Below are 12,635 nucleotides of genomic sequence, written 5' to 3'. Positions count from 1 at the left end.
TCATGAAGCTTTATAAAGGCATGTAAAAAGTAGTTTTACAAAACTTTATATTTTGGGCCCAAACTAAGTGTTCACTTTTAAACAATGAACAGGTTTGATAGAATTTTCAGTTAGATTTAGTCTTCACAATCTTAAAAGAAAATGTCTGTTCAGTGCCTTGTGCCCACTCTGGTTGAAGGGCTTGATTTTTTTTTTTATTTGACAGACCACTGTTAACTAGCGTGATGCTTGCACTCACATCCCAATTTTCTATTTTTACAGATAACAACAGTACAGACTTCTGGGATACTGATGTAAAATGGTTTTCATTACTGGAGAGCACAAACTGGCTGGAAATCGTTAGGTTTGTTAATATATGTTCTATGGGTTCAGTCTTTCTTAAATGAATCTGTGGTGATTTTTTCCAGCTATGGTTATTGGAAAACTACTTTTAAATCAATAATGCTTTTTATATGAAATGGATTTCTTGGGATCTTTATCAAAACACTTTGGTTCAGGAGTCTGAGATGCACAGAATACATTTAATTTTTTTTCTTTATGATCTAATATCAATAGAAAATTTACATGCAACAGCAAGAGCAGGTGTAAAACAGCTCTTTGGAGGACAAAAACCTCCCAAACTCTGGTCACTAAACTTTTTTCTCATTGGCGGAAAGGGACTTCACATCACCTGTTTCATGAACTTCATCAAGAATGGAAGAATAAGTGAAAACCTAACAGAACAGACTTCTTTAAGCCTCCAACTTCTGGACTACAATAGAGAGCATGCTGTCACGCCCCATAGACAGGGTATCTGGAGAAGAGATTTGTGGTACTGTGGACTATTTGTGTACTGGGGACACTTAAATTCCCACTTGTGCTCATGCTAATTCAGGTCAACTGGTGGGAACCAGAGTGCAGATGAGTCTGGTGGCTAAACTCATTCTTTTTTCAGTGGTGTAGCAATACTTGTTGCAAAGCAAACCCAACTGAAATAGTGGTCGTCTGCACTACTGGTAGCTATAGCATAAACACCAGATTACCTGAACCAGTGATTACAACCGTAGTAATTTTTTGTAAGCTTTATATGTACACAAGGCCTTAAACCAAAAAAATTCTACTGCATGTGAAGCTAGGTGTCCTGCAAAAGTCTGTCTTCAGTAGAAGATCCAAATGGAATCGGTCTCAGAAAATTTAAGTTTTTTTTGACGTGATCCTGAACTCCAGAATATGGAAAACCTGTCCTGATCTCCTGAAATGTCCTCTGTAGTATCCATCTGTGTTTATATAATTCCTATGTGTAAAATTGAGAAGTAAGTACTATCAAATATAACACATTTTTCTTTATTGGAGACTGACCAAAAACTTTCAAAACAGCCAGACTGGTTGGAGACCTTACTTTTCAGGATACTAAAATCCTGTTCCTTCCTCCCTCCCCACCTGCTGACCCCACCCCATGACTAGAGGAGTAGTATGATCCATTGTTTTCACTCTCTCTCTTTCTCTCTCTTTCTCGGATTGCATTTCCCCTTTCTGGGTTGCCTGCGAGTTTTATACAAGAATTTTTCAACCTGCATGCATTAATGTGTGAGCATAACGTCTGGTGATAAACGCAATCAAACCAAATGCAAACTTCTACCCACTTCACATCCTCACTCTTGAAAAGAAGCAATTTCCTTTACTTGGCCCAGTTTGCTTGCTGAAGTGCCAAGAATCTGCAGAGCAGTCTTCGTTCTGGAGTCCAAACTTCTGAATGAAGCAATATGACAAAATAGACACTGAAGATGAAAGTACTGATTTATGTTGGCTCATTTGCAAGAATCTTACCTCTGTGCAAATGTAAAAAGTCGCTGACTTTAAAGATAGGTTTGAACTTACCCAAAACTTCTCCAAATTGTTTTTGTTTCCTTTCCCTTTTTTAAAATCTCACTTGTTCTTCCTTAGGAGAAAATACTGTCTCTAATGTGAAAAGTTTTTTGGTTTTTATTTGCATTTTCAGAGGCTTTGGTTAATCACCATTTCCAAACTTACAGAAAATATTTTCCTACCTTTCAAGCTTGTTGAGGATTCCTATATTGCTCTCAATGTAAAGCATGTATAGAGTTCTGGTGCTTCACAATAATAATTTCTTTATAACATGCAGTTAGAAAAAGGCCAGAATGAAGTAAACTCTACTTGAGGGCTAGATATATTGATATGCTATGAATGCCTACGACAGAAAGATAGTTATAAACTGGAAATATAAAACTACTCTTGAAAAACATGCACATTGGAAATAGAAACTTTTGTAAAATCAGAAAACAAGAAAACTTCTGAGCCCAAAGATTAAACTTAAAACATGAATTGTAATTGGTTAAAATTTGAGAGAAACAATCTAAACCACAGATTTGATTAAGGAATCTGCTCTACCCACACTTCCTTCTGATTGGCATGGTAGTTTTTTTCAGGGGAAACTAATATAACAGATCACTGAAACTATATGAACTGTCATAATGCTTCTCAAACTTAACTAGTTGAAAACCACATTTGAAAATATTAGTTTTGTCTTATTTCTCCATACCACATTAGGCGATGTCTGAAAAAAGCAATAGAGGTGGTTGAATATCTGGAAGAACAGAACACAAACGTTCTCCTTGTAGGTAAGAATCTTTCATCAAGAGATATCAGATAAATCTTCTCTTTATTCCTCCCACCCGCCTACCACCTTGAGAAATGTACTGAGTTTAGGATACACCCTTAAATATGTATACGGAAGGGGGAAATAATGGTAAACAGAGTTTAAATTTCATAAACGTCTGCTATATTTAATGTCGTGGCACTTCACATACAAAACTTCCATCTGTAGTGTAACTAGTGTTTTCTTTATTTGAGATTTTGGCATGCGTAGTCTCAGCCCATGGGGGAATCACTTGAAGGGGGTAAAGATGAATAATTAAAGGACTATTATGTTTGAGTCAAAAATTTTTAGTAATGCTTTTTGGTCTAAAAACTTTAAATTTACAGGTTAACCCCCTAATATAGTTAAACCGCTAAATAAAAGTGAATGTAAAGTTGAATCTATTCACCCGAGTTTGCTCAAATAGTGTGTGTAGTGTTGTCATTGTGAACGTTGTACAGGGGATAATGGCTTAATTCGGCCTACGCAGAAAGAACCCAGTACGTTTATCTGATACATGGCAATTCTGAGAATAGTTGTTGCATTTACATTCACACGTAGTCACCAGTATATACGGTATATGATATACAGGATCAAGCCTTAACTATACTGGTCTATATCTAAAACTTAGTCCACATATCTGTGTATTTAATTGCAAAGTAGATTTTCCCAGACATGTTAGTTTTCTCAAATTGTGGGTCAACTCTGGGTCATAAACTGAGACTGGGAGCTCTGTCTTATGTCGAAAATATTAAATGAGGGAGTTATTTTTATGTTAAATAATGGGGAGAGGGTATTAGAGTACAGTGATTTGAAGTATACAAATATATTGAGTGCTGGCAAACATGCTGCATGTCTCAAAGGCATAGACAGGTATTTGCCACAAAAAGCTTGCAATATAGTGAACAAGACAGTATAGGAAGCAAGGGGATATAACAAAGCAAAATGAATGAGGCACAATTTGGTATACACTTTGTTCCATGACTTTCCCCTTCCTCCCATGTCTCCTCCCTTTTAGTTGTTCCCTTTTGCTATCTGTCACCTCATCCAGCCCTCCATCATTACCACCTCTGTCATCTTTTCACATCATGAACATTTGGATTGAGTGTAGGAGGGTTAAAGAACATGGGGACAAAGCAGATTAACTACTTGGGAGATGCCCTCAAGAGTCTAGTGTTGAGTGTCTCTCCCTGCTGGAGATCAGCAGAAGCCAAAATTGATCATGTTTAATATTAAGGCTTCAGTAGGTGAACCAGAGTGGATCATCAGTGTGTCTAGTTCTATGTAAAATGCCAAATGTGTGAATTGGGTTTTTTTCATAAGCTGACTAGTAAGTATTTTTCTAGGGTAATTGTGGCTTGACCTGACAGGAGCTTTTTAGATGTCAAACTAAATTTCCTCTAATTAACAAATTGTTAAATACAATAGAACCATTTTTGAGGGAGAAAGAGGAGTACCAATTTGTTTAAACATTGCTAATTTTTCCACAGAAAATGCAAGAACAAGTTTTAGGTGCTTAGATAACAGGATGATTTTCAGTGTGGGAGAGAAGATCATGGAATAAGACCATAAAATAGACTAGTACTTACTGCAATGTTACCTATTAACATCTTTTTCTGTAAAGACACTACCAGTGCAGGGGGTATTGAGCACCTCTAAAAAGTCTCTTCCTTAGGCATCCAAGTCTAAACAAGTCTTAGCAATTTTTTTGGTCAAAATAATATTTCCATAAGTATCAGTCACACCAAACTAATGTGAACAAGCATTTGAATAGTGAGGGGAGCAATATGCATTACCAGTGACATTTTTGTCTTTTCAATACTACTATCTAGAGGAGAATGCCTCTGATCTGTGCTGTGTGATCTCCAGTCTAGTTCAAGTGATGATGGATTCACACTACAGAACAAAATTTGGCTTTCAGAGCCTTATTCAGAAAGAGTGGGTAATGGGAGGACATTGTTTTTTGGATCGCTGCAACCATTTACGGCAGAACGACAAAGAGGAGGTATGTTTCTTGACTCTTGGTTATGTACAGCTTCACAAAGCTTGTTCACTATGAGGGATTATGTTAGGTGTTTGGGCTAAAGGTGTCTGCTTTGAAGATATCTTAATTGTAAATCTTGTCTTATGGATTGCAGATACTTCATTGTGTATTCTTTATTCCATTGGGAAATAGCTCTTTTTAAAAAGTTTACCTTGATGACGTGTTATCTTGGAATATTACTATTCACTAGGTTACAATATATACACTAGGTTACAGTTGAGTGTGTGTTTGGTTTTTTACATAAGTATTTCATCATTCATAAACTTGCAGTAAAGCATGCTCTAGAGGTGACAATTCCACCATAAATATGCCTGTCTGATTGCACTGTTTGGCATGGACTTCCTGTTTTCGAAGGAGGTGTAGCGAAACACTCCGAAGTTGTCTTTCGAAAATAGTAGAGCATAGAGCAGGAGCATAGAGTTAACTAATCAAGCAGGGGAGTGATTTGAAACATCCACAGTTTGGGATTCCACGCAATATTGACTTTTTAACATGGATTTAATTAGATCTCTGAATTGACTACCATTTAGTTCCTTATGTAGTCTGAGTTCTAGGAATAAGGTAATTGTATTATTTTTTTTTATCAAGAGAAGGAAATGTATAGCTTTTGAAACTTTTTGGCATAGCTTCCAGTGACTCTTGATCCAAACTAATCTCTAGCATTCACTGCTAATCTAGTAGTTCTGGCAGATCTACAGCTTTCATCACAAGCTAATGCATTTCATGTCTCGTTCAAAAAGGCAAATTGTTAATCTATAGATTAGCAATTGGCATTACAAAATTTTAAACTGTATGCATCAGCAAAGAGCAAACTATGCTTTGTCTTAGACCAGTGGTCACCAACCAGTCCACTGTGATTTCCAGCCACTGAAAGTCCAGTGGTGTAGCGGGGCTGCCACTAAGGCAGGTTCCCTGACGGCCCTGGCCCCACACCGCTCCCAGAAGCAGCCAGCGTGCCCCTGGGGGAGGGCAGGGGTCTTCCTCTATGCACTGCCCCTCTCTGCAGGCACCACCCCTGCAGCTCCCATTGGCTGGGAACAGGGAACTGTGGCCAATGGGAGCTGCAGGGGTGGTGCCTGCAGAGAGGGGCAGCGCGTGGAGCCATGTGTCCCCACTAGGGGACGCACTGGGGCCCCTTCTGGGAGCAGCGTGGGCTGGGACAGGCAGGGAGCCTGCCTTAGCCCTGCCGCACCACTGATCGGGAGCTGCTCGAGGTAAGTGCCACCCGGAGGAGCCCGCATCCCGGCCCTGAGCCCCCTCCCAGAGCCAGCATACCATACCCACGCCTGCACCCCTTCCTGTACCCCAACACTTTGCCCCAGTCCAGAGCCCGCACCCCCCTTTCTAAACCCCAACCCTCTGTCCCAGCCCGGTGAAAGTGAGGGAGGGTGGGGGAGAGTGAGCGACGGGGTCGGGGGGGGGGGGGGATGGAGTGAGAAGGGATTTGGGGAAGGGGCGGTGTAGATCCTGGGTTGCACTTAGATTCAAAAAATGATCTTGTGCGTAAAAAGGTTGGAGACCACTGTCTTCGACAAAACAATTGGGTAAAACAGTTCAACACAATTCATTATAAATCCAGATTGCTGTTTTTAGATAGGTTTGTATTTCGAGACATTCAAATTATTTAGAAGTATGCCATCTGCATGATAGGCCAACGTGTGGTGTCTTTTTGTTTTTTCATGAAATTGATTTAATATTTTCTTTTTATTTAGGCTCCTGTTTTTCTGCTCTTCTTAGATTGTGTTTGGCAGTTGGTACAACAGTATCCTCCGGCATTTGAGTTCACTGAAACTTACTTAACTGTCTTATCAGACAGTCTCTATATACCTATTTTTAGCACCTTCTTCTTCAATTCACAGCATCAAAAGGACGCTAACATGGTAAGGGTGTGCTTTTGGGGAAAAGTGGTGTGTTAGAGAACCCTTTTGCCAACGGTATGGGTAATATTTAACAAAAATTGACTGGCATTAGAATTAGCTACAAAATTGTTTCCAAGGAAAATTTGATGGCAGTGTAATCTAGATGAATTAACACAGGGTAGGGAGTTTGGAGGTGCTGAGTTCTGATCCTGATTCTGTCATTGACTCATGGATTTGGGTAAGTCATTTCATCTCTTTTGTGTCGTCAAACTGTAAAAGTCAGATACTTGAGCAGGAGTGTTAAGCATTAATATCTATAATGCTTCAAACAAAGTGTTATAGATATGGGGTTTTTGCTACTGTTCTAGCAAAATTGGGATTTATTTATGGGAGTGTAAGACTTTAAGAGTAACTAAAATGTCTTTAAAGGATGTCTAGTACTGTTACAGCTGTGGACTGGGTCCTCTGCATTCCATGGCCACAGAATTCACTTGCTGTAGAATTGTGCTCAAGAATCCACGCTTCACTTCTTGTACATTTCGTGTAGCCCCCTTGATATAGAAAACCTTGAAAACATGAACCAACTGTGAATCAATGCATGTCCTTCCGAAGTCTACAAACAGCCTGAAAAAACAGCTGATATGCAGTGTCCCATTCATCTATCTGGATGTTATCTGTGATGTTTAAATATAGTTCAATTGGCAACATTATCATTTTAGCAGATTCCCCTTTAATATGCTTATCTCACAATCCTGACCTGCCTCCCAGGTGCCACAAGCCCTGTCAGTCTCCTACTTAGCTTTCAAACCTCCAGTTTCCCTTTTGACAACCTTCATGATGGAATTACGGATTTTCACTGCAATAACCTTGCATATTGAAAACCCAATAGGGAGACAGTGTAAAATAAAATGGTTAATACCAAAATAAACAGAAGTTACTATATAGACTGCATTAATTTCTATATTTAAAAACCTCTGGTTTTTTTAATTTTATCTGAGTTTACTGCAGAATCCAAGGATCTAGCTGCAGAATTGTGTCCAGTTTGCTGCAGAGTATGTAGGGCTTGGTCTAAAATTCTGATTTCATCATAAGTCTTGTGGAATTCTGTTCTTGGCCACCTCTAACTATTTGATCTGTTTGTTTTGGCAGTCTGGAGAAGGCCACAATGCACAAAGCAGCCATTTCAGGTTTCTCACAGTTTGGGATTGGTCTGTGCAATTTGAACCTAAAGCACAAGTTTTGCTCAACAACCCTCTTTATGTGGATAAGCCAAAGCTAGACAAAAGTCAGCGGAAAACTACACGATTCAAAGTAAGATGGTTGATCATCTTCATTCAGAAACCATAAAAATATATTTTCCACTTTTGTGCAAGTCATTTATACTTGGAGCCAAAATGTACACTGTATTTGGTGAGATTTAAAAGCCCACATTAGAATCCAAAGGATTCTGAGACCACTTCTTGCACTAGCAAGAAGCAGTTCTATTTGATCAGCCTGCTACCGCTGCAAATTAATGCAGAAACACTTAGATGGAAGACCTAACCTGGGCTGCTATGTCTGGATCATTAGTTGGCGAAAGGATAAGTATAGTAATAAATTCAATATATTGCTTATTGTAGTGCCAAAGCATTTATTGCCAAACTATTTAATAGACACTTTACTAGAGTTGCTTTGCTGTGTTTCATGAAACATCTAATCCAAATGCATAGCTAATTATAAATATGCTAGATTACCTTAATCTGAGTTTGATCTGGTAACTAATGGGTCTGTTACAGTATTTTTAAGATTGTCCTGGGCATCCATTTTAGTGGATAGGCATTTTTTTTATTATAGGGTAGTAAAAATTTATATAAAATATACTTGGTTTCTGTCATGGCATTGCCTGGTGTCTGCCTAACTAGGAGTTTTTGATCGTAAATTTCCTGGGGCTGGGGCTAAATGTTCTGTTCTGTTCTGTACTAAGAACACTAGCTGCTCAACAAATAACTGTGTATCTGGACAGCTACAACATTATGCTGAGAAACTGCAATTGGAGGCTGAACAGTGTGAAAATATAAATTTTCTTTAGTGTGTATGGACTGCTTGAAATCCGTGCTTTACTGGAGTTGTTTTATCACTTTTAATCGCTATAGCTCCTTAAAAGTGCTTTTAAAATCTTCCTCTGATTTTGCTGAAAAAAAGACTTCATGCCCCAGTGATACTGAGTTGCTATAATTGGAGAACAAATAAGAGTGAATTTCAGTACAAGGCAACAAAACTAGTATAGTACTAAGTCTTATGAAACCAAGCTGACATAAGCAGGCTTTTTTTCTCTGACTCTGTGCATTGGCTGCCTCAGCCATATACATATACACATATCGACCATATACACAGCAGACAAATGTATGAGTTAAATAAACCGGTATGACTTTGTTTACTGGTAGGTGTCTTAATAATTGAGCATTATTTGAATATAACTTTTGTATAATGTGGCGCATTTCAAATGTCTTCAATTTAAAATATAGTTCTAGTGCAGTTTACCTCAGTGCATTTATTAATTTTTTTTGTTACTTTTTTTTAAAGCATCACCGACAGCTTTCTTTGCCACTGACGCAAACAAAATCTTCTCCAAAAAGAGGATTTTTCAGGGAGGAAACTGATCACTTTATTAAAAACATTCTGGGCAAAAGAATTAGCAAACTGATAAATTCTTCAGATGAGCTTCATAATAACTTTACAGAATTCTACGATAGCTGGCACTGTAAACCTGTTGACTTTCATGGACTTCTGCTGCCTCATATTGAAGGGCCAGGAATCAAAGTTTGGGCGCAGCGATATTTACGATGGATTCCTGAAGCACAGCTGCTTGGCGGTGGTACAGTTGCCACTGCAACTAAAATCTTGGACATGATAGAGGAAGTTCGGAGCTTACAGAAGAAAATGGATGAAAAACATAGTCCGACAGTCACTCAAGGCAGGGAAGTTCTTCCAATGCTGAGAAATTCTGCCCGATTGTCATCCTTGTTTCCATTTGCTTTGCTTCAGAGACATTCTCTCAAGCCAGTTCTGCCCACCAGCACCTGGAAAGACTTGGAAGATGAGGATGACTTGGCCAAGAGAGATGATGAGTTTGTTGATTTAAGTGAAGTGATTTGACATGACTTGAGCTGAGAAATGAAAGTATTGGCACAAATTTCAGTGAGAGTTGTACATGTTAAAAACTTTAGGTTTTAAATGTTATGCTGTATCCTAATGATGGAATTTTTCCCTTCAAGTGTCTGCATCTGACTTCAGCCAGTATGGTAAAATCATAACCTAGATCTTTAGCACTGAAAGAACCAGCTATCATAATTAATATTTTATATAGTCTGTGGAAAGGCATTGATATACTTCCATTTCAGTCTAGCAATGTTTACTGCAGACAGATTTTACATGGGTTAAAGAGCGACACTGCTTTGTTGTGAAGTGGCTGTACTGTAGTATGTCAAGAAAAAAATGAAATATAAAATGGCTATACAGTCATAAGGAATTAAGCTATTTCTCTCTAACTTATGTCCTTGATACGAACCTCTGCATAATCACTAAGGTGGTTACATTATTGGAAGTAGTTGGTTAAACTGACTTGGCATAACCTTTCTCCACAAGTGGTAAACTGGAGAAAGGTAGAGAATTGTAAATACTCATATACAAACAGGTATAATCCTTCATTCTTTGAAGCTGAGGAAAATACCATCCATGGTACCCAGGGCTTATTCCTCTATACCCGTTACATCATGAATTGAAATTGTGAATTGGTCATCCACTTCTATTCTGATAAATTACTCCTTCTTGGCCTACAGAATTTTACTTTCAGTGCGGTATTGTAATGGGCAGTCTGTCTGTTTTCAGCCTTGGCATGCGCTTAGCTTAAAGACCGGTCAGTCGCAAGGGCACTTCACATCACTAGTCTTACACCTCATGCCCATGATGCCATACAGTCCTGCTGCCATGATATATTAAATCATAGATGTTTGCTGCTAATTATAAGTAATGGTCAGATTGAAAGACTCAAATTTACTAGAAGAATCTCCCCTCAAATGGAGTAGGACTTTCATGCTAGTCTCCCTTCTTGATGCCATTTGCCTTTCAAGGCTTTTTGTAGCTTGCACCTTCTCCGCTAATAGAAAAAAAATAGTTTTATACACCTACAATAAAGCTGGACTTTTTTAATCCATTGCCACTTGGTTTATAAACTTGAGGCATACGTTAATTATGATTGTGGCCTTCATGTAAAAGCTGAATATTAGAATCCAGTTGCTGGATTTTGGCATAACAGTACCTCAGTGATAAAAGCCATGAAAGAAATGCCTGTCATAAACCTCTTGCTCTATTGTGTATATACTCATTTTTTTTAATGGAGATCATTGTACTTTGTAAAATCCAAGTTTTTACTCTTTATGAAATCATATCTATGGTCATTTTGCACCCGAAAATGCAGAAAATAGTCCACAAGATGGAAGTAAGTCCTAAAAGCCTTTACTTTGGTGAAAGGATTAATAATACTGTGTTAGGAAACCTGCATCTAAGATTGTTCAGCTCCTAGTAATCAGGAATGTTTAACTGGATTGGTAAAGAGGAGTCTTAAACTTTGCACTGAATTTATATTCCTTATGGACAGCAGATCCTGTCTCTTTTCTTGCTTCTCTGTAACTGTGTTATGAACCAAGTTTGGTCTGCTAAAACGAAATACACTGATCGGGGGAAAGATGATGGAGCTGGATGCCAAACTGAAGCTTCTCAAGTCATGGTTGCCTTAAGTCTTAATAGGGAAGACTATTAAGAAATATAAGCTTGCAATATTTTTTTTAATACACTAGCACTACACTTATTTTCATAGTGCATATGAGCCTTCTTATAACTAGCACTTGCCAGAATTGGCTGTCTTGCACTCACTTCTTTCAAACTATAGATTTTAATTACTGTAATCGAAAATCAAGTGTGTCAGATATGTATGCAATAATCCCTCCACAAAGTAGTACAACCCATGTGTTTTATGGGCAACAGTTATCTTATCTTCTAAGATTAGTTTACTTGGATTTCATATTTTTAAAACACTGCCATTGGAAACTTTAATTTTTGTTATATAGAGAGATTCTGTTTGTGCTCTTGACAGTCAAATTATTCAACTTATGTGTTCAGTCATGAAAACTATGTATTTATGTAGGAAAATGGATGTCAAATATCTTTGTATAGAAAATTCTCAAATGGGTTTGTATGGAGGAGATATTTATGTGCAGAATGAAACATGGGAACACTTCTCTATTGTAAATGTAGAGTGAATGCCATTGTTATGAGTTCTGTTTTCTGCACTGTGGGATTGGAAATGTACTTAACTTTCCATACTTCTGGTTTTCTGTTTATACCTCAGAGTTTTTACACTGAATGCAAGTTACAGAAGCTTTAACAGTTTGTATTTTAAAATCTTCCTATTTCTCTTAAATAGGCTGTTTAGAGAGTCTATATGTCAATAAAATGTACTGACTTCTCTTTAAATGAAATAGTTTATGTACATTTTTTTGTGCTGAATACGCACCGAGAAATTTAAAGCACAGACACTCACATTTTTCTGTATTGACACCAGAGGTGATTGTAGTGGTTAAACATCCCGTGCTTTTTAAAGCTTTATGTTTGCTAAAAATGAAAGAATGAAGCTAGTGTAGAACAATGCTTGTGACTTATTTCTGCTTTGCCCACAGTGTACGTGATCTGTCAATTTAAATTTTGGGGGAACAAGGAGCTGCAAAATGAGTGACATCAGAATAGTATAGGGGTATTTCTTAAAAGGGGAAAAACTTCCCTTCTGCAAAAGGAAAACATTCAGCTCCTGTGTTGTGCTGTTTTATGATGTATAGCGGTGGCTTTTTATATTGGAAACTCAACTTAGAGCTTGTCTACCCTAGAAGGCTTTGACTAAATCATTTGTGAAATTGATCTGAAGAGTCAGTGTGAAAGCAGAGCAATTGTGAAGGGAAATTTATTTTTAGTTGCTGCTTTAAAACACTTGTTTAATGAAACACACAAATTATTTCAAAGATTTGACACCATGCTTTCTCAGGTGTGAGGTTTCTCAAAGCAAATG

At 37.9% G+C, this 12,635-nt stretch overlaps 1 protein-coding gene across 2 annotated transcripts in view; it reads left to right on the top strand.

Annotated features, from left to right (window-relative positions):
• MTMR12 (myotubularin related protein 12) overlaps window positions 1-12,008 on the top strand; it is a 61,560-nt gene extending 49,552 nt beyond the window's left edge. For both annotated transcript variants that reach the window (XM_074952417.1, XM_074952418.1), the window contains 6 exons: window positions 262-343; window positions 2,548-2,618; window positions 4,468-4,640; window positions 6,392-6,559; window positions 7,688-7,849; window positions 9,101-12,008. In XM_074952417.1, coding sequence (XP_074808518.1) covers window positions 262-343; window positions 2,548-2,618; window positions 4,468-4,640; window positions 6,392-6,559; window positions 7,688-7,849; window positions 9,101-9,673 — 1,229 coding nt within the window. In that variant the 3' untranslated portion in view covers window positions 9,674-12,008. The remainder of the gene's footprint in view (window positions 1-261; window positions 344-2,547; window positions 2,619-4,467; window positions 4,641-6,391; window positions 6,560-7,687; window positions 7,850-9,100) is intronic.
• The last annotated feature ends 627 nt before the right edge of the window (window positions 12,009-12,635 follow it).

This window comes from Natator depressus, chromosome 5 (genome assembly GCF_965152275.1).
Source record: "Natator depressus isolate rNatDep1 chromosome 5, rNatDep2.hap1, whole genome shotgun sequence".
Classification (NCBI taxonomy): Eukaryota; Metazoa; Chordata; order Testudines; family Cheloniidae; genus Natator; species Natator depressus.
The sequence above is the reverse complement of the archived record's forward strand: the minus strand, read 5'-3'. Positions and strand labels throughout refer to the sequence as shown.